General features: G+C 36.8%; 5 protein-coding genes across 10 annotated transcripts; 3 read left to right on the top strand and 2 right to left on the bottom strand.

Annotated features, from left to right (window-relative positions):
• The first annotated feature begins 143 nt into the window (after window positions 1-143).
• Window positions 144-6,564, top strand: LOC140771772 (mRNA cap guanine-N(7) methyltransferase 1). Of its 2 annotated transcripts, none has more exons than XM_073113453.1 (13): window positions 144-426; window positions 558-694; window positions 1,488-1,556; window positions 1,713-1,784; window positions 2,486-2,587; window positions 2,903-2,959; window positions 3,277-3,415; window positions 4,675-4,739; window positions 4,855-4,905; window positions 5,071-5,133; window positions 5,820-5,916; window positions 5,998-6,059; window positions 6,153-6,564. In XM_073113453.1, exons 1-13 carry the CDS (start codon window positions 351-353, stop codon window positions 6,243-6,245), a joined length of 1,083 nt encoding a protein of 360 aa, XP_072969554.1. In that variant the 5' UTR covers window positions 144-350; the 3' UTR covers window positions 6,246-6,564. The 2 variants fall into 2 exon arrangements, with proteins under 2 accessions (XP_072969554.1, XP_072969552.1); XM_073113451.1 differs by having other exon boundaries at window positions 146-426; window positions 5,793-5,916.
• A 3,285-nt stretch (window positions 6,565-9,849) lies between these two features.
• LOC140771773 (xyloglucan endotransglucosylase protein 6) lies at window positions 9,850-11,143 on the top strand. Its single transcript, XM_073113454.1, has 3 exons — window positions 9,850-10,143; window positions 10,233-10,333; window positions 10,429-11,143. The coding sequence occupies exons 1-3, from the start codon at window positions 9,948-9,950 to the stop codon at window positions 10,984-10,986; spliced, it is 855 nt and encodes a 284-aa protein (XP_072969555.1). The 5' UTR covers window positions 9,850-9,947; the 3' UTR covers window positions 10,987-11,143.
• Window positions 11,144-11,601: 458 nt separating this feature from the next.
• Window positions 11,602-15,016, bottom strand: LOC140771774 (uncharacterized). Of its 3 annotated transcripts, none has more exons than XM_073113457.1 (4): window positions 14,695-15,016; window positions 12,822-12,957; window positions 12,245-12,338; window positions 11,602-12,078 (listed from the first exon to the last, which is right to left on the bottom strand). In XM_073113457.1, exons 1-4 carry the CDS (start codon window positions 14,943-14,945, stop codon window positions 11,840-11,842), a joined length of 720 nt encoding a protein of 239 aa, XP_072969558.1. In that variant the 5' UTR covers window positions 14,946-15,016; the 3' UTR covers window positions 11,602-11,839. The 3 variants fall into 3 exon arrangements, with proteins under 3 accessions (XP_072969558.1, XP_072969557.1, XP_072969556.1); XM_073113456.1 differs by having other exon boundaries at window positions 11,602-12,150; window positions 12,822-12,921; XM_073113455.1 differs by having other exon boundaries at window positions 11,602-12,150; window positions 14,695-15,014.
• A 6,114-nt stretch (window positions 15,017-21,130) lies between these two features.
• Window positions 21,131-23,010, top strand: LOC140772347 (transcription factor bHLH123-like). Of its 3 annotated transcripts, none has more exons than XM_073114376.1 (7): window positions 21,131-21,425; window positions 21,505-21,673; window positions 21,907-22,023; window positions 22,102-22,167; window positions 22,258-22,323; window positions 22,396-22,446; window positions 22,549-23,010. In XM_073114376.1, exons 1-7 carry the CDS (start codon window positions 21,163-21,165, stop codon window positions 22,696-22,698), a joined length of 882 nt encoding a protein of 293 aa, XP_072970477.1. In that variant the 5' UTR covers window positions 21,131-21,162; the 3' UTR covers window positions 22,699-23,010. The 3 variants fall into 3 exon arrangements, with proteins under 3 accessions (XP_072970477.1, XP_072970478.1, XP_072970476.1); XM_073114377.1 differs by having other exon boundaries at window positions 21,502-21,673; window positions 22,258-22,317; XM_073114375.1 differs by having other exon boundaries at window positions 21,502-21,673.
• A 309-nt stretch (window positions 23,011-23,319) lies between these two features.
• LOC140772113 (probable NAD(P)H dehydrogenase (quinone) FQR1-like 1) lies at window positions 23,320-26,105 on the bottom strand. The gene is made up of 4 exons (XM_073114013.1): window positions 25,963-26,105; window positions 24,913-25,006; window positions 24,373-24,635; window positions 23,320-23,695 (listed from the first exon to the last, which is right to left on the bottom strand). Exons 1-4 carry the CDS (start codon window positions 25,983-25,985, stop codon window positions 23,464-23,466), a joined length of 612 nt encoding a protein of 203 aa, XP_072970114.1. The 5' UTR covers window positions 25,986-26,105; the 3' UTR covers window positions 23,320-23,463.
• Window positions 26,106-27,327: the final 1,222 nt, after the last annotated feature.

Raw genomic sequence — 27,327 nt, 5'->3', positions numbered from 1 at the left:
GGTTTTCGGGTTTCGGTTTTCGGGTTTCGGGTTACATTTAAATAAAATTGCTTGCCTGCTTGGATAGTAAAATATGTCGTTTAAAATTAAATAAGACAAAAAATGAGGTTTTATTTGCAAATTTCCTCTGCAGAGTTAAATGGCGAAGGACGGAAGGAGGTTTTCATCGCTCCTCAGAAAACCGCATCGAGTTCTCCTCAGACGGATACACTCCCTTGGGATTTTTATCTTGAGATTATCTTTAGAGAGATCTCTAAGCCATTACCCAAGAAGCTTCTTTTCCCCTCCTCACCTCGATAAGAATAGCAACCCTTCATCGTTAAGAAAAGCTCGCTTTTTTAAGCGGAGGCATGAAGCGGGGGTACGAAGAAACCGCCTCGGCCTCCTTTGGCCCGCCTCAATCCAAGCTCAGATCGAATTCATACGGTATTTTGATCGAAACCCACTTCCAATTTCTTATCAATTTTGAAACTTTTCAATTAGTTTCGTTATGGGCTATCATATTCCCCCTTTTTTCGGTTTTGCGATTTAATTGGGTTTTGTTTGGGGGGGTTTAGGTGACACGCATGGTGTGGAAGATGAAAGCACTAGGAACGCTCGAAGGGTGGCGGATCATTACAGTTCGAGATCGAATCAGACGCTGGAAGAGCGCGAGGCCAGCCCTATCATCCATTTGAAGAAGCTGAACAATTGGGTAGGTGTCAGATTACGTTGCAATCTTGTAAATATTCTTCCTGTTGTCTATTTGCGTGTCATAATTGTATCTTCTGTTAGTTGGATAAGCTTTTGATACTTGTGTATTGGTCCTTTATCCTTCTCTGTTTATCTGGAGAAGTCATGTGATAGTACAGTACAATTATGAAGGTGGTTTCTTTTGTTCTTACATTGGCTTTTATAGTTTTTGCAAGGTTGAAATAGCAGGCTGCATGAGTACCTTGACTAGAATATCGGCTTTAAACACTAAATATATTGTATCGGACATGGGGCATAAACTGCCATTAAATTCAGAGGAAAGAGTTGTTAGGCAAATGCACTGAGCTGATGTGGCAGTTTGTCTCTTAATGTCAAGTGGATCTTTCGCAACTACTTTTTCGTTCATTTTCTTGCCTGCGGCTTCCATTTTGTGAGTTTCCTAATAGGTGTTTGATGCACCTCTGTACAATTCAAAATAATTGTACTTGTCAATTTTCGTACACCTAAGCCACATATCGGTGCAATATTTCTCTGTACAAGTGGTTTGAAACTTAGAATGGTGCATCGATGGACATATTATGAGCAATCTTTAACTAATACTGTGAATGGATGGCTACTCATGGCAATGGTGATTGTTGTCACAAATACTGTATATGTATGGGTACTCATGGGCAATGGTGATATAACTAGTACTGACAGCCTGATACTATCATATTACTCATCATGAACTTGGACTTAATTGAGTAATTGATCAGGCTGATTCTTAGCAACTCACTCCGTTGTTGCTTTAACAGATTAAGAGCGTCCTAATTCAGTTATATGCTCGTCGGGGGGATTCAGTTCTTGATCTTGCTTGTGGCAAGGTAAGTGACTAGTATTTAAAATAACCCTGTGAAAATTTGCTGCACTTAGTAGAATTGCATTGATGCAATTTAATGATAATTGGTATGTAAATTGCCATTTGTTAGGTACTTCATTTCTTTATGATCCAGAGCTAATTCATTCACTGTTCCTATTAGGGTGGTGATCTCATAAAGTGGGACAAGGCAAAGATTGGTTACTATGTTGGTGTTGATATTGCAGAAGGCTCAGTAAGTCCTTTCTTGAAACAATAACATACTCAAACAGATTCATGTTTGCTATAGTAGCATGGTGCAATTTCATCTATGTTGAAATTTCATAGTACCATTTTTGGAACTTTTTTTGCAACTTCAAGATCATGCTATTGCATATCTTCCCCCACATATAACTGATCGCTTCATCATACAGCCTGTTGAGGCTAGTTCTCAATAGTTCTAATATTTAATGTTTGGCTCACTTATCTTTCTTGATTATTTAGACAAACATTCATGATCATGCTCAGAAAAATCATTTGAAATACCTCCTGATTCTGAGTAGTGAGTAATATTATTATTCTCAACATATCTGAAGATTCTGAAATGAATAGTTTACCATTACCTGTAAATTTGTCTTCTCAGAAGAATAATGAGCCTTTAACCACTTCATGATTTGTTCTAATTTACAGCATGATGATAATCCAGCTTATTCCAGATAAATTATGACTAAAGCGGCTATAGATGCTGGGCTCCTAATTAAGGTTGCTGTCAGTTTTCTAACCAAGAAAGTTTTATCAGTTAGACTGATGTGACATAATTGTGATGCATATCTTCATCAAGAGTATGCTAATTGCCGTTTACTTTTAAGTATATGTGTATTAATGGATCTAGAGCATGTTCTAAGCCATTGTTCTTCTTCTTATAACATGTATCATATCTCTCTGAGATCCTTGCAGATAAGAGACTGTAGGACTCGTTATAATGGTGACACAGACCAACAACAGCGAAGGAAGAAGTTCAGTTTCCCTGCACGCCTTATTTGTGCTGATTGCTATGAGGTAATGATAAGACTTCTCTAAATTAGTGAGTTTTGAACTTAAATCACAATTGTATTGAACATATTAGCAGCAGTGAGCTGAATAAAAGTTGCTACAGTACCTTTTGCAGTCTCTTTTTCGAAGTGGAAGATTGTGAACTATAAACTTGTCATGATTAAAGAATATAACAATTTGCCACCGTAATTGTTTTGCTTTTCTTGTTTGGTATTTAATTTGGAATAGTTTACTAGGTATTTTACATTTATTAATATGTTAATACTTGCATTATATAGCTTTGAGAAGGCTCCTCTGATTTCCACTATATGTTGGATATAGGTTTGCTTGGACAAGTACTTGCATGATGATGCACCGTATGATATATGCAGTTGCCAGGTGAGTATTCTAATGTTATTAAAACCATGTGATACTTGCATGATGATGCACTGTATGATATATGCAGTTGCCAGTAGAAATATTTCGTTTTGGTAACATTATAATATCATGAGTGTTGTAGATTCATGGAAGAGTAATTCTTTTCTTCTTGTCAGAAAGAAAAACCATGTGAAAAGCTTGTAATTTTTGAATCAAAGTCCTATCAGAGCTTTACTAACATAGTTGTATATATAAGAGCAAGGATTCACAGCTTCACAGCTAGTTTGTTCGTATGTTTATTTTCTCTTACTTATTGGACTGACTATATAAATTTGCAGTTTGCATTACATTACTCATGGTCAACTGAAGCACGTGCAAGACGAGCCTTAGCAAATATATCTGCGTTGCTTCGCCCCGGAGGTACCTTTGTTGGGACTATGCCTGATGCGAATGTCATCATCAAAAGGCTTAGAGAAGGTAGACTTTGACACCTTGTGATGGTCAATCTGAATTTTGTCTTCAAACCTCTTTTGTATCTTTCACTACTAACTTCTGAGAATGTGTAAGTGCTGTGGCAACAGATACATAGATAGTTACAAATTAAAAAAACTTGTAGATGACCATGTTTGATTGCCTTGTAACTCTTCTAATGTATCATATGTGAGGATGAAGTGTTTGGTGTTGAGTGGATTGGTAGGCAGTTGTGAGAACATTCAAAGACTCGAGTTTGGTAGGCTTGTCATGGGAATCTGAAATTTGAACCATACGTTTGACATGGATAGAGATGTAGCCTTGATAAGTTAAGAAAAATCTCATAAAGTTTCCAGGTTTGGATCCAAAAAGTTTAATTAGAGGCCAGAAAAGTAAGTGATGTGATAGGCTAACATTAATACAATGGAAAGAGGAGGGATGTGATATCCTATTTAAGGATTTTGATGTCTTAACTCATTTCTAGCTTGGAGAACAATGAAACTACCAAACATATTGGTGCTCCACCATCTTGATTGTGTAACAGAAAAGATGGAAAATGGGACCTAAAGGATAACATTTGGTGAGCTAGACTTTCTTTTAAGTGCATGTGCATTTCTTGTAGCATCACTAAAAGATGACATTTCTTATTTATTCTGATTAACTAGACTGCAGAATTCTATTTGAGATTTGTGTGAGATGATTTGGCATGTCTAGTGAAAACTCAAGGTGATTAGAATTATGAGAATCCTTCCCTGTAATACATTAGCATCGATCTGGTTCCTCTCATAGACCGAACGCCATATGCTCACGTCATATCTATTGTCCCTTCAGACCCCTTTGAATGGCGTTGGTAAAATGTATGAATGGTGGAACTAAATTTTTTTAGTGTGTACCAATCCGGATATTATGGCAGATAACTTGTGACTCTAATTATTGGTAAAACTATGGGAGGTGTGGAGTTTACCATTGATTAAGTTGGGAACTGCTATTCTCTTGGCATGTCCGGGAGTTTGGCCTACAGTTGTCCTCTGGATCTCTGCATTGTATTCTTAGTTTTTCTAGTACCTCATGAAAGCATTGTAGTGATTTTTCCTTGAAGAGATTTTTTTAATTGATCTGGCATTACATTTCATGCTTGCTTTAGTGATCATACTGTGGCTACTGTCTATTATAGACTTGTGGTGTCTGGCCTGGGCTCTAGATTTATTCTCTTAACTCTGTACAAAACTGTTTTTGCTGATTTTGATCAATCTGAGTATATGCAGCCGAAGGATTGGAATTTGGAAATAGTGTTTACTGGATTTCTTTTGGTGAAGAATATTCTCAGAAGGTGATTTTGGCTAATGGTTTATATTCTTTCAATGTTGATTGTTTACTCTCTATTTAGTATTTCTTTTCTCTGTGATGAGTACTAAATTGGAATCTTTCTTTTCTTTATGGTTCAGAAATTCCCATCATCTAGTCCCTTTGGCATCAAATATAAGTTTCACTTAGAGGTAAAAGCAAGTTTATTTGTGTGTATTCCATGCATGAAATTAAGTACTCATGGGATACACCTTGTAATATTCTCTTCCATTTTATATTCTCTATATGTCCTTTATTCTTCTAGCATCACTATTAAACTGCAGACAGTTTTGTCTGATTTGATTAGCAACATGCAGGATGCTGTTGATTGTCCAGAGTGGATTGTCCCATTTAATGTCTTCAAATCTCTAGCAGATGAGGTATGGATTATTCTCATCTTAAACAATAATGGCTAATTTGTTGCTTTTCTTGTTGTGGACAGTTTTGATATATAATAATATGCAGATGAATTTCCTGAATTCTGTGGCATGTAGTATATTTATTTAGTTATATTATTAAATAATGTGGTTCCTTTCATTTCAATGAAAGTAATGTAAAGAGACTTCTGCAAACTTCAGTCTGTAAGTTACACGAGTACCATGTTTCAAAATCTTATTAAGTGTTGTTTTGTGTTGCACCTTTTGGCAAGGGTCTCTTAGAATGCCTTGAGGGAATGGTTGAGGCTTACGTGGTGATTAACAGTTATCAGCATAGGCATTCTCTCACAAGTAACAATTTAATGTATAAGTTTATTATTATTATTATTATATATATATATATATATATATATCTGATGGTGTCCGTAGGTTACAAATTAACCAAATTAATTCTAGACATTCTATTTTAGCTTTCTTTAAAGTGGAGCCTTTTAGAGTTTCAGTTATTTTTATAAGATGCTTGAGGACTTGCCTCTTCCTCAAGGATTATGCATTGTGTTGCACCTCAATCCTTTTAACATTACCTTTTTGATTGCACACACATTTAGTATTAGATAAAGCAAGTCATTGATGCCCAAGCTCATTTAAGTTTATCTTCACAGTATGATTTGGAGCTTGTTTTTGTGAAGAACTCTCATGAATTCGTGAACGAGTACTTGCGAAAACCTGAGTTCACAGAGCTCATGAGGAGGCTTGGTGCTTTAGGTGATGGAAACCAAGACCAAAGTGAGTTACATACTTCAGAATATCAAGAATCTCATTGCGAAATGTTCTTAGTAGCTTTCACCTAAGCATTAAAAAATGCAGGTACATTGTCGCAGGATGAGTGGGATGTCGCTTACCTTTATTTGTCGTTCGTCTTGAGGAAGGTATGTCCCCGATCAACTATCCTATGATTATTAGCTTTCCTGATCACAATCATGGATCATTTGAATTCTTACATGGTGGTGATCTTTTCTCAGAGGGGTCAACCAACTTCAAATCGGAAAAGCAGCAGCACAAATAGAGGAAATATGTACATAGGAGAAGACGACATCGAGTTTATTAAGTCCTGAGTTAATCCTCGTGCGAGTTGCTTACTCACTTGGTATGTGGCAAGGGTGACATAAAAGTCACTTTTTTCCTTGCCAATTTACTTAAAAAAGGAGTGACGAGCCCCAAAGAAACTGTACTCTTCAGAGCTTACTAACATCATCTACTAGCACAAATGAGCTGAATTCGCCATTGTAACGATGGCACATGAGTTTGTACTCCTATTATCTCCGGTTCCATGTATACTTGATATGAGCCTAGTGTAACCCTCACTCTATATATAATGTCTGCGTTTCATGTCAAAGAATAATCAGCAATTATCAGGTTAAATCTTTTTGTAAATCATATTGCTTTCTTATTTGAATGGAATCTAAAACGTTTATTGTAGGAGTAAGTTGTCGATGTGACACAACGTCTCTCATATGCAGCAGCAGTGGATTGGAAGCAGGAAGCCTACTGAAAGAATAAACTAAAATCCTCTCATCATCACTCACTATCTCTTTATTATGGAACTGTCTAAACGAAGCACCTGATGATAGATGAATTCAAATAGTCTTTTATTGTCCTTTCTTGTAATTTTTTTGTAGGGGGTGGGGGGTAATTTGTCCCCTGCTCTCACTTGTCGGCACGTGCCTGTCCGTGACCGTGCTCGAGTCACGTGCAGGAAGGCGACGAAAGCCCCTCCCGCACGCGCGCACGCCTCCCCGTGTCGTGTCGTTCTCGCCTCGGCGGGCGGCTGTGTCTCGCTTCGAGAAGCCTCCGGTTTTTGGATTCCCCGTCTAATGGACGTCCGACGTCGGTGGTGGATAAAATATTAAGTAATAAGGAAGGAAGGAAGGAGGAGAATAGTATGCACGAATACTGAAGCACGCTCACTCTCGGTTGTTGTTGTTGTTGTTGTTGTTGTTGTTGTTGTTGTTGTTTGTTTATTGACAAAAAAAAGAATTCTTAAGTAATGCATGATGTGTACCTGCACGGTTTTTGATGCCGATTACCAATGGCAATGCTCTTCTATGTCAAGTTTTAAGTGAAAGTTTTAATTGAGAAAAATAAATAAATAAATAAATCCTACAAGTGTAACGTATACTTAGAGTGGGAATTCAAAAAATGGGTGTGGGTGCCACACAGCTGGCTCAGTTGTCATGAATTAAGTTCTGTTTTTATATAGGCAGCAGGAACTCTCTCTCTCTCTCTCATGCACGTTGGCTGTTTCTTGCAAGCCATCCATCCCTCCATTCTATTCTACTCTACTCGTACGGACACTAACTCACTCCATAGCCACACTCTAATCATTCCTCACAGACCTCTCCCCCTTTCCCGGACAGCGTCGCAGCACTTAGATTTTTTCTTTTCAGCTAAATTTTAATTAATCCGTCTCAGAGTGAGGGAGGGGGAAGAATTTTGAAACTTAATCTGCTGGTCTGATTATAACTTCTAGAAAAATTTAGGTAATATATGTAAAAAAATATCGCGAGAATATTTTATTAACTTGATTGAGAGTATTTTTATAATTTTTTTTTAGTATAGTTATTTTAACTCAAAATTTTGATTAAGTTTAATAATAGAATATTTTTTATATAATATATTTGTAAACTATAATTTTATTAAAAAACAAGATGTTATACATAAAACATTTTAAAATAAAATAAATAATATGTAGTCCGGTAGCATTATGGAAAAAAACATGAAGTCGTTAATTTTTTTTATATCAAATCAATAACTTTTATCCCGCTAAATTAATTGGACAATTGAGCTATAATAACAGCCTAGTATTATTTAGTTATTTGATAATACTAGGACTATATTAGAAGCATTATTGAATATAGATGAATACATTACGTATACAATACCTCTGATCGTATTTCTCATATATTCAACTTTCTTACTCTCTGTCATGTAGCTTAAAATCTGTTTATATTAATCAGCAAGATTTAGGAAAGAAACGAAGCACGAGGTCACTAGCAACTCTCTTTTTCTTGAGATTTTTTAATTAAAAAAAAACTCTTTTTGAGATTACATCAAAAAGTCTAGTCACCATCACACACTGAACGCCATGAGTGACCTCCATTGGCTACTTTTCCTTTTTAACCCCCATTTATTGGGAAATTAAAAAGAAGTAAGATATAATATTTCCAAGTTAAACGATGACATCGACGGCTCTTCTCAGTCCAAACGTCCAATCGCACGGCCATAAATGACACCCCTCCCGAGAGCGACAGCGTGGGTCCCTTATCCTCTCTTTGCCGGATAAACTTTGGCACACTTATCCAGATTAACATATCCACCATTATTCGTATCCTATTCGTTCATCTTACATGATGCTATGATGGCTGTTAGTATCGTGAGACTATTAAGAATAGTGTCTGGATTATCTCCGATAGAAACTGGTTCTTTATTAGTAAAATATTGATTTAATTTACTCAAATTTTAGTATTTTAAGCTCTATTAATTTAACTGTGGAAAGACAAATGCACTTATATATATATATATGTTTATTTATTTTTGTTAAAGTAAATTTAGACTTAATCATAACGAGATATATATATATATATATATAGTTTTTTTGAAAAAAAGTTTACCTTACTAATTCTCTCAATTTATCGTTTCCATTGTAGCCATTGATATCGTTGGTCCCAACAGCGGGTCAGTTCTCTGGTCTCTACGCAGGAGGGAATATTATTGTGCTTCATGACAGCTGTCTGCCGACGTCATCCGTCAATAATGGAAACGTCCTACTCGCACGAAAGAACCCGACGCCGGACCGAGACCTATTTCAAACCAGGGAGAGGTGGGGCCCGAGACGGCGACGTGTAAGGTTCAGCGTACTCGTATTCGGGTGCGCGTAGTTGTTTACGTAAACCGCGAATAAAACTCCTCTCGCTTTCGCACTGGCCGCTGGCGTGCGACAGCTGTTTGCCCTCAGAGGGAACAGCTGGAGTTCCTACGTGTCGCGTTATCATTGGCTTTATTCTCACGAAATTATGCTTTACGTGGACAGCGGCCGTGTCGTACGGCGGTCCCCACTGCACAGCTTTCCGTTCCATCCCGTCCAAAGTTTTGCTCACGTTTCCGGATTACTGTTTAAAAAAAAAAGAAAAAAAAAAGGAGGCCTCTTTATATGAGGCTCGTATTAATAATAATAATAGGATCTGAAATAAAAGCCTGACTTTGGGATAATAAACAATAATATATAGAAAAAGTTATTTGAAATTATATATTCTTTGTTTCATCGGCTGCTGTCAGAGTAGATTTAAACATAAAGACCAAATTATAAATATTTATATAATAAGATGTGAATAATAATAAAGATAGAAACTTACGATGTTTTAATAAATTTTAAAAAAAAAAAAGGTAAGAGAAAAAATAGCGTGACCACGCACAAGTTGTGAAACGGGACCCCACAAGTAAAGAAGAAAACCCCCAACTTTGAAAACCCCCCAGAGCCAACGGCTAGTCCTCCGCAAAAGTACGAAGTCGCAATTATCCCCCAAAATTTCATATTATCCTACGTGGATAATGACGTGGCAATTTCACGGGTTCCTGCCTTCTCGTAGAAGCCAAACCAATAGTATTATAACGAGATGGCATATGAGGTTGAGGGCTATAAAAGGAGAAGCGAAGGCCACCAAGGGTCCCTCGCAGTGAGTGAGTGAGTGACCGAGTGAGAAAGCCCTATCGCAAATAACCCCCTTCTTTTCTCTCTATTTATTTTGTCTCCGTCTCTCATGGCCCTCTCCTACTCCGGGGGGTTCTCTTGCAAAATGGCAGTAGTGGTGTTGATGTGGATGCTCGCCATCTCGGCGGCATCGGACGTGGCTTTTGGCGCGTCCAAGTTCGACGACGTCATCCAGCCAAGCTGGGCGACTGACCACGTCATCTATGAAGGAGACCTCCTCAAGCTCAAGCTCGATAACTTCTCTGGTACTTATTTTTACTCCCATCTCTCTGTTTTTCTTTTTAAAATTTTACGTTTTACACCCTTTGTATTTAAGTATTTCCTCGTTGTTTAGGCGCCGGATTTGCTTCTAAGAACAAGTACCTCTACGGCAAAGCCAGCGCCGACATCAAGCTTGTTCCAGGCGACTCCGCCGGCACCGTCACCGCTTTTTATGTAAGGGTTTTTCTGTTAATTTTTTTTAATCTCTTTTTGCAATGAGGCCCCTTTTAAGAGTGCCTAATTTACACATTCCAATGATGGACGTTCAGATGTCATCGGAGGGGGACAACCACAACGAGTTCGACTTTGAGTTCCTGGGCAACACCACGGGCGAGCCGTATCTCGTCCAGACGAACCTCTATATCAACGGAGTCGGCAACCGGGAGCAGCGGATGGACCTCTGGTTCGACCCCACTACCGACTTCCATTCCTACTCCGTCCACTGGACCCCGCGCCACGTGGCGTTCCTCGTCGACGACACCCCTATCCGGGTGTACGAGAACAAGGAGGATAAGGGCATTGCGTTCCCGCGGGACCAGCCGATGGGCGTCTACAGCTCGATCTGGAACGCCGACGACTGGGCCACCCAGGGGGGCCGGGTCAAGACTGACTGGACCCACGCACCGTTCGTGACCACGTATCGCGCGGTCAGGATCGACGGGTGCGAGGCGACCGCGGCGAGCGGCGGGTGCGTCGGGACGGAGGAGCTGCTGAACGTGCACCAGAGCCACCAGCTCATCTGGGCACGTGCGAACCATCTCGTGTATGACTACTGTGTTGACACGGATCGGTTCCCGGCCGTGCCGCCGGAGTGTGCCCGCCGATGATGGGATGGGGGAGGTAATTAGTGGGTGGAAATTTGTTTATAATCCTCTCGTTTACGTTTCTCTTCGAGGGTTCTTTTAGGATTACGGATGTTTGGTGTAAGATATTTTGGTGGAAACGAGACCCACGGGCTTTGTGGAAATGATTCTCTTCGTAGTACATCGTCGCTCCAATCTTTTGCTTCTTTTTTCTTTGTTATTTTTTCGAAAAACCTTTTTAGGTGTTCTACAGGAAGCGCGGGTCCCACTTCTCGCGTGTGGCAGAATAGCTAATTTCTCAACAGTAAATCCTAATATTTATGAATAAGTCCTTCAATGTGACAATACAATAATAGATAACCATTATAAGTATTAATGAGTATAAGGGCAAGTCCAATATCAGAAAAGACTTCACTTTGAATGCCCTGATGACAACCTTTCCAAGCATTGAAGTGATGATGACTACATTGCCCAGAATGAGTAAACGCACCACAAAAGAAAAGCAGACTGAAATCTATATGATGTCCTCTTTAATAACATCTATAGAAATCTATGATTGAGAGCATCTGATTAAAAAGGCTTTACATTTTTATGATAACAAGTCTGAGGTCTTATGCATCATCCTCTATTAGCACTCAATTTTCAGTGAAAATAGCCATCTATGATTAAAAAGACAAGCTTTTGTTGCAAACTGTTCTATTTACATAGCAATCTCACAAAGTAACAGAGCTGATTCCATTTTGAAGCATAGGAGGAATACAATACACACACTGTACAAGGATAAACATAAAAGCTAGATATTTGGGCAGAAAATATAACTAATAATACCATGACTTTTATTTGCAAGCAAGAGGAAGAGAAACAGGAGCTTCCTGGCTTATCCTCTCTTAACCAGAACAACCAAGATAGATGCTACAACCAGTGCTACAAAGGATGCTCCGACGGCCACATGAGAGTCAGAGGTGCTATTCCTGGTCCTGGACTGGATGCCGCTGTGGTCCCCTGCTAGATTACCCAAGAAATCTTGAAAGAAGTTGGATACATTGCTCACCAGTTCCATCACATTCTTCTTGATGTTATTCACAAAGTCTGCTACCAGGGAGATTAAGGATGTATCTGCAGAAGGATCCTCAAAAGTCACTGAAGAACCCATTCTCAATGCATTTTCAGAAACAGATTCAATTGAAGCTGCATTTGGTATCAGCAGCAACAGTATTAGGGAGATCAATAATAAACCTACTTGAGGAAAAAGTTAATGCCACACAGTTTAATAAATGCTTACCCAGCTGGTGGTCCCTGTAGAATTCCATAACCTTGTCGTTTTTCATTACAGCATCCCAGACATTACGATCAGCTGTGAGTGAAGCAACAACATTCTGCAGGCCAAAACCACACGACTTCAGTACGAAGTGATTCTCCTTGAGCACTCCCCCATGCTCAGTATTTAGGCCTTACTCAGAATTTTATTAAAGTATAAAATTGCCTGACTCTTCAGAATGAAATATGATGCATACTTGAATTTTAACAAAAAATTTCATTACAGAGCCAGTTGTCTGGATATAAATTTTATTTCATGACATCTCATTTCATTGAGCTAGATTAGTATTGAGTTTTTTTCTTGTATAATAAGAATTTTAATCTGCATATTATGGGTAACGCAGTTAGTTGTTACTTAAATCTTTCACCCTCCTATCTGTATAGGAAACTGATCTCCATGCCAGCAACAGTTACACAGTGTTCAAGGGAAAAATTCACAAAACCACTCAAGAGTTGAAAAAATTCAGACAGCTGCACAGGTATCCTCATTACAGTAAGTGAATTAAATATTCCATGAGATACAAAAACTTATAGTACAGAACCTGAGCTTCGGTGCTTCCTTGTAGCAACGAGAATGCCTGAAAAACATGTCTCGGCATGGATTGACTGATTGATTCACTTCCAATACCTTTAGCATGCCTTCTGGAAACCTCGGTAGTAGTTTTAGAGAAGTAAACCCTAGAAAATATCATCTGATCAGTATTACAGTATATAGCCTACATCAGGCACACTAAGGACAGCATTTCCTCTTGAAGCCAATAATAAATAGTTAAATTTATATAGCACCAGTAACATTACAGAAAGTCAGGTAGTCAAATTGACAACAAATTGAATTGCAAGAAATGGCATTTGTAGTGTGAGAACAAGTATGGGAACGGATGCAATGGAAAAGTTGGGTAGCCACGCAAGATAAGGTAGTCCATTAATTAAAGAATGCCATCAGTTTATATTCAAATTAAAGGAGTAATATCTCTCCTGAATCCCATACAAAATGGTGTCCTTAGTATGCCTTGGTTGGTGAAGTCATTGCCGTCCTCGTGACTCTCAAACTCCCGGTGCACAGGTGCAGCTACTCTCACGCCTGGTTATTCAATACTGTCAGGTGGCTGTTAATGCTATTAAAAACCCTGGTATTTGTTTGGATTGGACTATTGACCCCATAGTCCAGGAAAGTATTGGGTGAATTTCCCTCTGCGGTGGTATTAAAGTTCCCTTCACAAGCAGATGTAACAACTTCATTGCTCACAATCTAGCCAATCTAGCAATTCAAGATTAATCTTATACGGAATGGACTGGTCCACCTTTAAATAAGGTAGCCATGCAAGATGCAGCAGTCCGTTAATTAAAGAGTGTCCTCGGTTTACAATTAAATAAAAGGAGTAATATCTCAATTGAATCCCATACAAAATCGTGTCCTTAGTATGCCTTGGATGGTGAAGCCCTCACTATCCTCATAGCTCCCAAACTTCTCATGCATAGGTGCAGCTCCCCTCACCCTGGTTGTTCAGTACTGTCAGATGGCTGTTAGTGCTATTAACAACACTGGCACTTGTTTGGACTAGACTATTGACCCCATAATCCAGGAAAGTGTTAGGTGAATTTCCCTCTGCCATGGTATTAAAGTTTCCTTCACAAGCAGATATAACAACTCTATCACTCACAATTTAGGCAGTCTAGCAATTCGAGATCAATCTTATATGGAATGAATTGATCCATCTTTGCATTTGGTTTATAATTTAACTCCCTATGAATGATATGTCTACAAACCCTTTTCCTCAAAAACTAGATAAATAAAAATCCCAAACAAATAAGAGTTTTATCTCAACCTCTCTTTCTTTTTTCTTTTTTTTTCTTAATGAAAAGTCTGTGGACTGTTCACCTAAATCTTATCCTACTAACAATCATGTAAGTTCGATAGTAGCATGTCAGAATACGACGACTGGGAATCCTACTTCCAGGAATCAATCAGTAAAGCCAGGTTAGTCACACTAGCAGTCGGAAGCAGAGCATGAAAGCAAGCATTCCTTTATTTGATCAGTAGTTGCTTACTCAATTTTTATTTGAGTTAGTATAGGTGTTGGTTTGCCCACATGTGAGCAAATTTCGATAATGAACCAATCATTAAATTCGAACTTGATCTGAATCTAAATTGGGTTCTTTATAGCTTCCTTTAATTTGATCCATAAATATTTCCATAAGTTAGCATTCAAGATCTACAACAAATTCTAATCCATGCCTGCTGTGAAGATTCTCAAAAGTTGGGGCAACTTTGTAATGCTTTTTGAATTATTCCATTAGCTCATCAAAGACTAACATCATTTTAAACAACCATCTAGCATAAATTTTAATGTCGGAAATTGAGTAAAAAATTGAGAAAATTAATAGGAGAATAGAGAGAGGCAATCTGGAGCTTACTTCTCAAGGGCACCTTGCAGATCGGAAATCGCCTCCTTTGCCTCCTCTATCGTCGGGACGGATCCAAACACCACCCTCGGCGCCGGATTCGCCGATTCAAGGGCGTCCTTCTCCTTCCATCCCACCGTCGCCGTAGAGGGCGCGGCGGCGGAGAATCTCCGGCCCCCAACGGACGCATGGCCGGAAAAGGGGCTGCCGGAGCGGTATCCAGCAACAGCCTTCGCCGCGGTTCTCATGGTTCCACCACCCATCTCTCTCTCTCTCTCTCTCTCTCTCCCCTCTCGCTAAAATGAAGGTCGAATCGTATTGTGATCGAGAAGAGAGAGAGTACGGCTCTCTTATCCGGATCCGGGTTATATGCAATTGAGAGGATCCGACATCACTCCCTACATTTTTTTTATTTTTTATTTTTAATTAATTACTCACGGATGCAATCCAAGGCCAAAAAGTGTAACGGGAGATTAAGAGAACATCTCTTCCCAAGTTTATCCATATCCTATTATTCTACCTAAGTTAGCTAACCAGTAAGTAAGTTGACTTATTAGCTACACGATTAATCTTTGACAAAATTATAGAGAGAGTAGAGAATTTTGTAATTCCCAGTAATATGGAGTACATTCCATGGAGTAAGAAGCACACTATTTATATTTACAATTAATAGAGGTCACTTTTAATTATCACTGGTGCGCTCGTTGAGGAGCGAAGGACGACCCTTGCTCCCCTGGACTCATCAGAACCCAAGAAGGAGCTATCAATGTTGAGCTTAAGGAATTGAGGAGGGAAGCTCACGATAGGTTAGGTGGGTAGAGGTTGAGATAGTGGATGGTTTAAGAGACTTGTAGTAATCGTGGACATGGCAAGTGCTACTTCCCAAACAACAGTAGTATATTTTCTAATATAATTAAAACAAATATACTATTTCTATGCTTCTAAATATACTACAGAGTAATAATGATAATAACTAATAGTATCAGCTTCTTATCTATAAGGGCAAAGAGAACATTACCAGTCCAAAGATTGTCAGCCCAAGATGGCTAAGGAGGCCTAGCCTATATGTAATTAATTGCAACTCACAGAGCTCAGCCAAAGTTGCACGCATAAAATAAATTATGAGAGGTTTCATCAAACATCCCACAAATAGGATAGCTCATAGAGGAACTAATGATCATTTCAGTTAAAATCGTCCTTGTTTGTAGTCTATTCTAAAAGAGTTTTTAAATAAAGATTTTGATTTTAGAAGGAATTTTTAACTTCCAAATAGACTTCCACTGATTGTGACTAGGCTCATCCCTTAATGGATCACCTCATCCTTGGCTTCCAATGCATCTAAATCCTCGATCTCCTTCACTTTGTTGTGGTCCCACCTCATGGCGCTATGCTGATGAGGTCAACTCTCTCCGGATGCAAATGCATAAAGGTTCCTAAAAGCTTTAACCAATATACTTCTCTAAGCCAACCATATTATCGATCTATCAACTGAGCCAAACAGTTAAACTAAACAACCAATAATTACTAAATAATTTTCTCCATAATTATTATATGGAGTTAGATTCAATCCTACAACCTCCTTAGTTGTAAGGAAAAATATATACCAACTCTAGTATTAGTCAATCGGATAAACTAGGTGGTAAAAACATTTTACATAAAGTTATTTTTCCTAATATTATATATTTGGGATAATTACTCCTCTGGCGATGTTAACGAACAATATTAGATAATTATTTTACTATAAAAATTATATGAGGAGATCTACATGATAATGAGCAATAATGCAGAGAGTGTTACTGTTTGTTTTCTACACGAAGACAAAGCCATGCATCATGCATAGGGTGGTCCCATGTTGTTACTAAGGTGTTCCATGGACAACCCTTGTGGTGCTATGGGCCTTAATGCTTATATGTTCCTGGTTGCATGCACATAAATGAGCAAAAACTATAGACATACACAGAGAGAGAGAGAGAGAGAGAGAGAGAGAGAGAGAGAGAGAGAGAGAGAGATGTAGCATGTTGCATGGGCATGGCATGACATTGCCAGAGTTGGTCTTTATGTCAGGTTCCACTAGATATGTGCATGGAATCAAAATCACTTCATAAATTTAGTAGAATATTTAATAAAAAAAATCACGAGGGCTGACGTTAATAAACCAGACAGCTTGGTAATTTAGAATAATCTATAACCTAATATTTTTACTAATTTTAGTTCGATCGCACGACGTGTAATAATAACGCTTTTCAGTTTCCAATATCTTTAATAGCACAAATCTCAAAGAAGATCGCCGATCTCACAGATTTTGATGATAAAAGCGCGTTAGTCGTCACCGACTCTTCGCACCGACGCAAAATGACAAATTTGTCCCTGTCTCCGTCCACTCTTTTGCTTCACTTAATTTTGAATTTTCTCCGGCAGCCTAATCAAGAACCTAAAAATTAACCACTCTAGAATTCAACCTACACTTCTAGAATTACACTAGTTCTGCAAATAATAGCCAAGTTTTTTAGAGAAAGTTACCATCAATACTCATTAATAACGTCACCTTTATATCTAAATTATTTAAATTTGAATAATTAGAATATTAATATTAACCATAATAAAAGAAAAAGAAAGAAACAAGAAACAACACTCTGCCATCCCTTGCTCCCCTGTCTTCCAATATGACCAAAATCTCTCATGCTTATAAAAAGAGGCAGGCAAACCTTGTAGAGTTGTAGTAGTAATAGTAACACTACGTACCAACACATTGGAGAATGGCTCGTTTGCTTCTCTTTTGCTTTGTCTCGCTTCACCTCCTCGCTGGCTGTGGGGTGATTGCGAGGCCAATCCTGGAGGTGGAGGAGGAGGAGGAGGGGAAAGAAGCCCACAACGCTGAGGCACCTAATTATCGCCATTCCTCTACTTGGCCTTCAATTGGCAACGAGCAGGAGGTCACTGGCAGCGCTGCGCCAGCGAGTGAGTCTCGTGAGGTGGGGCATGATCACGAGGGGCGTCGCCGCCGGGGGACGTCCGATAAGTCCATCGCCGGCGCCGAGGTGATGCTCGGCGGGCTCGCCACCGCCGTCTTCGTCGCCATCTTCGCTTATATTCGGGTCACCAGAAAGAGGAGGAGTTCGGATTATAAATCTTGATGATTTCTCCTTTCTTTCTTTCGAATTGTTAATCGGGTGAGCGGAGGAATATGTAAATTGATAGTTATATAGATGGAAACAGGTAGAATGTTATACTACGTTTTGACTTTTGCCTAGTGGTCCTGAGTCGAAGATTGCTTTAATTTTGGTGAGTTTTATACTATGTAAATGTGGGGTTCTAAATGCAAAATATCTTTTATTTCGATGAATTTTTTATTGAACACCAGATGTTTATGTAAACTTTTTGTTCAAATAATATTAACAAATATAGGGTGCTAATTAGAAATGTCTTTATTTTGGAAGAGCATTTCAAGTAACACCCTATATTTATGTAAATTTTTTGTTAAAAAAATATTGTAAAATATAGGTGCTAAATATAGATATCTTTTGTTCCGATTATATTTTTATTTAACGCCCTATATTTATATGTGACTTTTGGTTTAAATAATATTGAAAAATATATGGTGCTAAATGCAAATATCTTTAGTTTTGGTAAAAATTTTATTTAACGCCCAATAGATAAGTGTATTTCATTTTGAACAATATATTAGATATAGGGTTCTAAATGCAAATATCTTCAGTTTTGATGAATTTTTTATTTAACGCCCTATGTTTATGTGTATTTCTGTGTCAAATAATATTGAAATAAGAATTTCAATTAACAGCAATTTTTATGTGAATTTTTGTTTCAAAACATATTCTAAAAGATAGGGTGTAAAATATCTTTAGTTCCGATTATATTTTCATTTAACTCTCTATATTTATGTTAATCTTAGTTCAGATAATTTTGAAAAATAGTCTTTAGTTTTGGTAAAATTTTTATTTAACACTCTATTAATAAGTGTATTTCATAAATATGGGGTTCTAAATGAAACTTTCTGTTTTTTTTTATGGATTCTTTATTTAACGCCCTATATTTGTGTATTTTCGATTGAAGTAATATTAAAAAATATAGGGGGCTAAATATAAATGTCTTTAATATGGCAGAAGTTTTTAATTAACACCCTATCTTTATGGGAATTTTGCTTCCTTAATATTGCAAATATAGGGAACTAAATGTAAATATCTTTACTTTTTGATGGATTTTTATTTAACATCCTATGTTTATGTGTATTTTGGGTTCAAGTAATATTGAAAAACATAGGGTGCTAAATATATGTCCTTAATTTTGGGAGAATTTTTTAATTCACACCCTTTTTTTATGATAATTTTGGTTTATTAATATTCCGAAATATAAGGTGCTAAATGTAAATATCTTTAGTTTCTTCCATATGTTCATTCAACCCCCTGTATTTATTTTAATCATAGCTGAGATAATTTTGTTAAAAATACGGTGCTAAATGCAAATGTCTTTAGTTTATGATACTTTTCTATTTAACACCCTATAGATAAGTGTATTTTATTTGAATAATATTGCCTACATATATGGGGTTCTAATAAAATTCTTTACTTTTTTGACTGATTTTTCATTTAACACCCTATGTTTATGTTTATTTCGCTTCAAGTAATATTAAAAAATATAAGGTACCAAGTATAAATGTGTTTAATTTTGGGAGAATTTTTTAATTAACACCCTATATTATGAGAATTTTGGTTCATTAATATTGCGAAATATAAGGTGCTAAATTTAAATATCTTTAGTTTCGGTTATATTTTCATTTAACCCCCTGTCTTTATGTTAATCATTATTCGGATAATTTTGAAAAACATATGGTGCTAAATGTAAATGTATTTAGTTTCTGATACTTTTTTATTTAACACCCTATAGATAAGTGTATTTCATTTGAACAATATTGCATACGTATGGGGTTCTAAATGAAAATATCTTTATTTGATGGATTTTTATTTAACACCCTATGTATTTGCGGTTCAAATAATATTAAAAAAATATAGGGCGCTAAATATAAATGTCTTTAATTTTGTAGAATTTTTTAATTAACACCCTATTTTTATGACAATTTTGGTTAATTAATATTGCAAAATATAAGGTGCTAAATGTAAATATCTTTAGTTTTGGTTATATTTTATTTTAACCCCCTATATTTTTCTGAATTCTGGTTCACATAAAATGGATGAAGTTTTCATTTAACGCCCTATATTTATGTGAATTTCCTATTTAAATAATATTATTTAATACAGTGTACTAAATGTAAGTGTCTCAAGTTTTGATGAATTTTCATTTAACACCCTATATTATATGAAATTGTATTCAAATAATATTATAGAATCACACGGTGCTAAAGTTTTTATGAGACACCCTATAGATAATGAAATTTCGTATCAAGTCCTATTGCGTAGATACAAATGTTCTAACTGCAAAATTTCTTTTAAGTTTTTGTAAAGTTTTCATCTGAATGAACTCCATGTTCAACTAGATGCAAATACATACATACATATACACACATATATATGCTCTCAGATTTAGGATTCACAGGGGGGACGGACGAAGGCCAACCTTAGTTTGACCGACAATATAAAAGGCTCTACTTTGTTTCGCAAGCCTTTGGAATATTTAATCTTCATTAAGTAGTCTAGCAGTGGCGCGAAGCGGTTTTATCCAGTGTAAATAAGATTAGATTAAGATAATCTAACCACGAATGCATCTCACGTGGACCCCAACTTTGACGTGAATCACGAGGCCCATTAACATAACGTCAGCGGTCTCCGCCACCGGGCCAAGTTTGGAATATTATAAGGTAGATGGGAAATTTTTTATGATTAATACTCTTACATGCAGTAGTGGAAACGTTGATTAAAGATGATAATAATAAATTAGGCATCAAAAAATTAGGTACAACATCCACTCATAAAGTTAGGCATAATGATATTCATACATACTACATTCCGTTTCTTAAATCTTTTATTATGTGACTGCTGCTCTCCTGGGAGGTCAATGGCTTTGCCAACTTTGGAATAATTTAAAGTAAACTTTGACCTGCAGTACGTATAGAAAAACATGCAGAAATAATAAAAGATAAATCATAAGACTCTTTCTTAGATTATCTTAATAGGTTTGTGAGCGTCCAGCATATTAGTAAGCGGCAATCCATACATTAGTGCGTATCTAATAATAATTTGGACAAGAATCCAAATCTAAGGCATAGATTGGGATTTACAAAAATTAAGAAGAGTATTAGGTGTTATTGCGGCCAGTTGCACCTAAACCATAAAAGGAAAAAGAAAATAGCATCGGATATATTGTCGAATGTCAAACTAAACTACTTCCCTCCAAAGGTTTATATAAACCTCTTCCCATTCCTAGAAGCTCAACTATAACAAAGAGAGAGAGAGAGAGAGAGAGAGAGAGAGAGAGAGAGAGAGAGAGAGAGAGAGAGGGGGGGAAGTCATGGAGGAGATGATCCAATCTGAAATGAGTTCAAGTTGGGGATGGTGGAACAACATGAGATCTGCTGAAACTTTCGGCGGCCCGGGAATGTCGTCGGAGCCTCCCTCGTGCTCGACGGAGCTCGCCGCCGGCGTTGTGAATGGTTGCCCTAACTGGTCTCTGACAGACTCACCTGGCTCAGTCTTGAACAGCTCTATAGCTCTCCATGACACCCACCAAAGCCAGTTCCCATATCAGATGATAGATTGGAGTGAAAATATCCTGTAAGTCTTATCTTTGAGTTATAGTCTTGATCTATCTTATATTCATTATGCATGTATATGATTCATATTCTTTTAGCAGGAGTAACAGTGGATGTATTGAAACAAGTTTGCCGCCTACTTTGTTTCAAGAAGACTATCTTGAATCCAATGACAAGTATATGATTTGCTCACCAAAGCTATTAAATGAAATGAATCAAGAGTTCTCTCATGAACTACCTGTGAAGCAGTCCTTACAATTCGATTGCAAGGTTTGTATATATATCAAAACCATAAGGATATCTAGTGATATAAAATATATATATATATATATATATATATATATATATATATATGAGTCAACTGCACAAAAATCTATGACCTATTGCCATTTTAGAAAGTTTTAAAAAAAAGTCAAAATATCATAAAATATAAGCGAGGAATTCTTTTATGTTTTTGGGTCTAATTGGGTCTTTAATTTACAAGATTTAATTCTTGTATGTAGTCTATTTCGGGAGGGATTGGAGATTCGTGCTCGAGAATCACGGAGAAAACGGACGGCGATCGGCCGGCGTTCAAGAAGCCTAGAATAGCGACGCCATCATCGTTGCCGACTTTTAAGGTAATGGTTGGATTCCTTCGAGGTCCTAAATTTTACTCTTTGGACCTTCATCTGTTGAGATATTACTCATTACTTCAGGTGAGGAAAGAGAAGCTGGGGGATAGAATCACTGCACTCCAACAACTAGTCTCGCCTTTTGGAAAGGTTATCAGAAATTTCGATTTCCTTCCTCTTATAATATTTGTTAGGATCTTTATTCACTTTGGTCCTCATTAAAAGTACTAATTTGTGCAGACTGATACAGCTTCAGTTCTCCAAGAAGCTATAGAGTATATTAAATTTCTCCATGACCAAGTGGGTGTAAGTGTCTCCTTCCTCATCATCTACCTCATCAAATTAATCCATAATTAAACAACTTTAATATGGGTGCAGATCCTTAGTGCTCCACATTTAAAGAATGGACATCAACTGCAACATCTAGAGGTAATAATTCTATATTCTTTTTTCTTTTTTGCTTCAGTTGTCTTCATTATTTACTGTTTAGAGAGATCTTGAGCTAATAATATTTATTGGATTTCTTCTCAGAACCTGGAGAAATCAAAGGAGAGAGAAGGACCAAAGCAAGATCTCGGAAGCAGAGGACTGTGTCTTGTCCCAATTTCAAGCACATTTGATGTGCCTAATGAAGTGGCAGTTGATTTCTGGACTCCTGCCTTCGGATTGAACTTTAGTTAGGAAGAAGAGCAAGTACTGCTCCAACTGAGCACAACAGGGAAATAACCCTCAAATCATAACTAATCCAGAGTTAGATTGTATTCTTCAAGTTGGTCAGAGATTGGATGTCACCTTGGAGAGTAAGGAAGTCAATGTTAGTTGCATAATTGAGTGTATAAGGAACTGGAAAAAGGTTAAAGGGTTAGTTAAAGATGGTAGGTCTTAATCCTATTTCTGGTTTGTATATTAAATTGAGGAATAGTATCTCTTTGGAGCCTTTTAATATATTATCAAGGGGCAACTGGATTCAAGTCTCTGGTCTTTTAATTTAGTGGATGAAACTTTCTATATACTTGTGCATATTCTTTGTTCAGTGCTTTCTCTTTCTGAGATGGAGGTCATTTTCTCACTCTCGTATTAAGGCCTCATCATAGATTCTCAGAAGGAAGCAACATAGGTTATTCTTAAAATGATCAAATTTTGTGTTATAATTGAACGAACGAACTTGTTAATAGGATAATGATTTTCCATACAGCGAAGGCCTCCACCATAGCAACACATACAATTGGAACATTAACTTTATAAATTAAGTTCTTCGTATTTCAGAAGACTCTATTTAAGAATCTTGAAAGAAAGAGATCATGCCAAACATCAGAAACTTTATTCATTATAAATCCATAGTAACATCAATACGTATTTCAAAACACATAATCTGTAACAATCAATGAGACACTACATATCATTTCTAAAGATAGGTGAATTTTTGATGGATTCGTATCCAGATGATCAGGATGAACCCTTGAGCTTCTTTGCAATTTCAGCAAAGTACTTCCCCTGGTGGAAGGCTTGCCCCAATTCAAGCTCTGAAGGAAGTCTTGATCCATCACCGGCAAATGTTCCTGCTCCATAAGGGCTGCCACCCTTCACTTGTTCCATTTCAAACATTCCAGCACCGAAGGTGTAGCCTATTGGTACAAAGATCATTCCATGATGGACCAGCTGGGTAATGGCAGTCAAACTGCAAGTGAAGGCAAGCATATTGTTCAAGGACCATCCATCGAAGTTGTGCAAGAATGAGATATGTGATCTCCATGAATATTGTCTTGAAGATTAATTGCAAGCAATATGCCTAAAATTGGATAAATAAACATGAAACTATAGATTTATATAGAGTGAATTGGTTAGTCACTTTTTGCTGAGAAGTTGCTCTCATACTACTTGAGAGGTGAAACAAAGCTGAAAGAACAGCCCCCCTACTATGATGATGTGGTTCAACGTCTTCTCCCCTTGTAAAGGCTTCCTTCCTCAAGTAAGCAAACTCCTCTCAAGGGGGAAATGAAGCAGGGGGTAATGCTTCACCAAAAGACAGCAAGCAATAGGCAATCAACCCCCACAAGGGGGGCACAAAGCAGGGGTGGCGTTCTGCTTAAAACTATGACTCTTTTAAGTTTCACAAGCATAATTAGTTCATTTCTGAGTGACACTTCTCTGAGTTCACTCAGACATGAAAATGACATTATGGTCAAAATATATCAGAGCATCATAGTGACTGTTACTTAGTCCTGCTATACTATCAATGTTTAACAATGGTAATATATACGGAATTCTTAATCATCTTCTAGTAAAGCATTACTGTTTCCACTCAAAAAAGTGTATTAGTAGTTTCTTCTAAATTATTGAGGTAAAGAAGTTTACGGAGTAGTTTCTTGACCACCGCCTTGGCTTGAAGTGCTGTAGAAGATCCCTGCAGGTTTTCCTGCAAGCTGCTGTGTTTTCCAGAGTCCTCCAGTTGAATCTATGAATGCCTTGAATTGTGCTGCCATCATACCAAATCTAGTTGGGAACCCAAATATAATACCGTCAGCCTCAGCAAGCTCATTTGGCGTGATTATTGGCACATCACTCTTTGGAGGTGCTCCAAACTTCTGGAGAACTTCTTCAGGGAGTGTCTCAGGAACCTAATCAATTAAAACTGGATAGTAAGTTGTCCTAAAATGAGACTTGGAAAGCAACAGGCAAATAAAACTCTAGCATTCTTAATAATGTCACGTATCTATTTTGGTTGCTCACATAATTTAAGCACAAGTATTCTGTATATAGTTTAAATAATAAGCCAACTGGGCACAATTGTTTGTCGTCAGCTTAACAGCCAAAAGAATTGTAAGTCTAATTCTTCAGTTACTCACATCATTCCATAAGCTTCTTCTCGCTTATAAGAAGTAAATATATCATTACCTGCCACAACTTAGCTTCAACACCTCCAACAGATGAAGCACCTTTCTTAATTTCTTCAGCCAGCTTCTCGACATGTCCATATGTAGAATAGTACCTGTACAAAATATTATAGGCTTAGTTGTTAGAAGTCAGTGGTTTTTATATCTTATATTCTAAAATACATGATTAAGAATATGAAATCAAAAGAAACAAAGAGTTGAGTCATGAAAAAGAACAAGCAGTGATCATATTGACAAACAGTTAATTAACCATCACTTCTTGTTCTCATAATATATATTAGTCAAATATTTTCACGGAATCAATACAACAATGATATAGCAATAAAGTGAACAAGATCAAATCGGCAAACCAATGAATGGGTCAAATATTTGTTATGACATTTACAAAGACTTGGATAATAAATAATAAAAGTGACCTTATTTGTCTAATTGTCTCTAATAGAAGATTAGGAAAGGTAATTAACCAAAAATAAAAAATAAAGGTCTACGTATTGATTCCCTATTGGTGATTGACAAGATCCATGAGAAATTTATATTGCCCATAAACTTGGTATTGATTTGAGCATATGATAGCATTCTAACTCAGCAAAAAGAATTCAACCAGTCGAAAGAAAATGAGAATAAATAGTGTGTGATCATCTGATGAAGCCTACTATGAGGTCTTCTTAGCATTTTGAAGACATTAAAATTAATAAATTCCAAATCCAAGAAGACAATCATTCCTGCTCAAAAAAGAGGCTTCTCCGCGTATCCAAAAAATAAGCAATAGATATGAACAAATTAACATAAACTCCAAACCTACTAAAATAAACAATTCCTTCAGAAAGAGAGTAAAAGAAAACTATAGCTTGATCAATTCTAAGAAGATTGTACAGCATATTCCAATCAACAGAGCAACAATATGAGGGGGAAACAGCAAAACCTCAAATCAACTAAAGACTCTATGCACCATTCAAATGAACCAACAACCAGAGCATAGAGAAAAGATTGCAACTCAAAGCAAGAAATATCCCCCCCAAAAAATGGGGCCCAAGAACGGAGCAATACTCACACTATATAGACCTTGGTCGCCATTAATGGAGCTTTCGAAATCTCGAAACGAGAGAGTGGGACGAGTAGAAAGGGAGAAGAAAGGAGGGATCTTTTTTTTTTCCCTTCTTCGAGTTGCTTTTCTTTCTCACGAGTTTGGAGTACTTATTTATATAAATGGAGAGGCTAACTAATCTGCGAGTTTTCATTAATTAACCGAAAGCCGAGGTCATGTTAAGAGAACTGCCGACTTCACTTTGATGTCACTCCCGCGGTCATCTTATTTCATTACACTTAATTTAATGACAACGACATGCTTCTAGATTCGTGAATCGTGATGTCACACTTTTTGATGTAGATTTCAAGTGACGGGTAATTCTCACCATCAACTTGCGGTTGGTAGTATGATATTTAGTTTCTTTAGTTTTTAGTCCCTACTTGTCCAAAGTCCATCAATATTTTGTTAAGGAAAACTTATCAAAAACACCCAATTTTTTGTTTTTATTATTATTCACACAGTATCGTATAAATATTTATTATAGATGCAAAAATAAATATAGTACATTTAAATAAGTTTTTTTTAGATTAAAGTAAAAATAAATAGAGAACTAGGTTTCAAAATTAAATGAGGTATGTTTTAGATATTTTAATTTAAATTTTTTTAAAGTAACCTAATATTCTCTATTTTGTTATCGGTTGTTGAGGCATTAAAAGCAAGATATTTTTTGATTAATTTTTTAATTACAAAACTTCAATAGGAATACCCTACATTTAATTTTTATTATTATTCACACCTTATTACATAGGTACGTTACTTTGCATTTTACTTTTAATGCGTTAAAAAAGTATTTATTTCGTTAGATAGATATAAAATAATGTTAGCACCCCTAAGTAAAATTTAAAAATTAAGACAAAAGTAGAAAGGTAACCGGCCTTTTGAGTGATGATAAATAACCCAGAGTTAAAAGTTCGAATAATGTTTTTATTATTTGTTTTGAGTGAGAATTATATTAAAAATCCTTATTTTAAAATTTTGTAATTAGAAAGTGACTTTTCCCACTTTGGACTTTCCAATCAAAGTATTGGAGTTGAACCGAATTTTTGGTCTTTATACGCTACTCCAGAAGAGTGCGGATAACTACGTGACTTCCCCGGCTTTGAAGTCCATCCGACCATGCGTTAGTTTTTCTAATTAAATTATTTCCCATATGAAATAGGAGACTTTATATATATATATATATATATATATATATCTTAGTTGTTATAAATAGGGAGTTGTCCTTGTATACATTGTGGCATTTCGTAATGCCAGCGTAGCATGACGAGGAGACCAAACGGGTCGGATTTGGGTTGGTTTTAGAGTAAATGGGATCCACAAGTAGGATGC

Source organism: Typha angustifolia, chromosome 12 (assembly GCF_048772165.1).
Source record: "Typha angustifolia cultivar Huaian chromosome 12, ASM4877216v1, whole genome shotgun sequence".
Taxonomy (NCBI): Eukaryota; Viridiplantae; Streptophyta; class Magnoliopsida; order Poales; family Typhaceae; genus Typha; species Typha angustifolia.
Note: the sequence above shows the minus strand (reverse complement) of the source record. Positions and strands in the feature narration are given on the sequence as shown.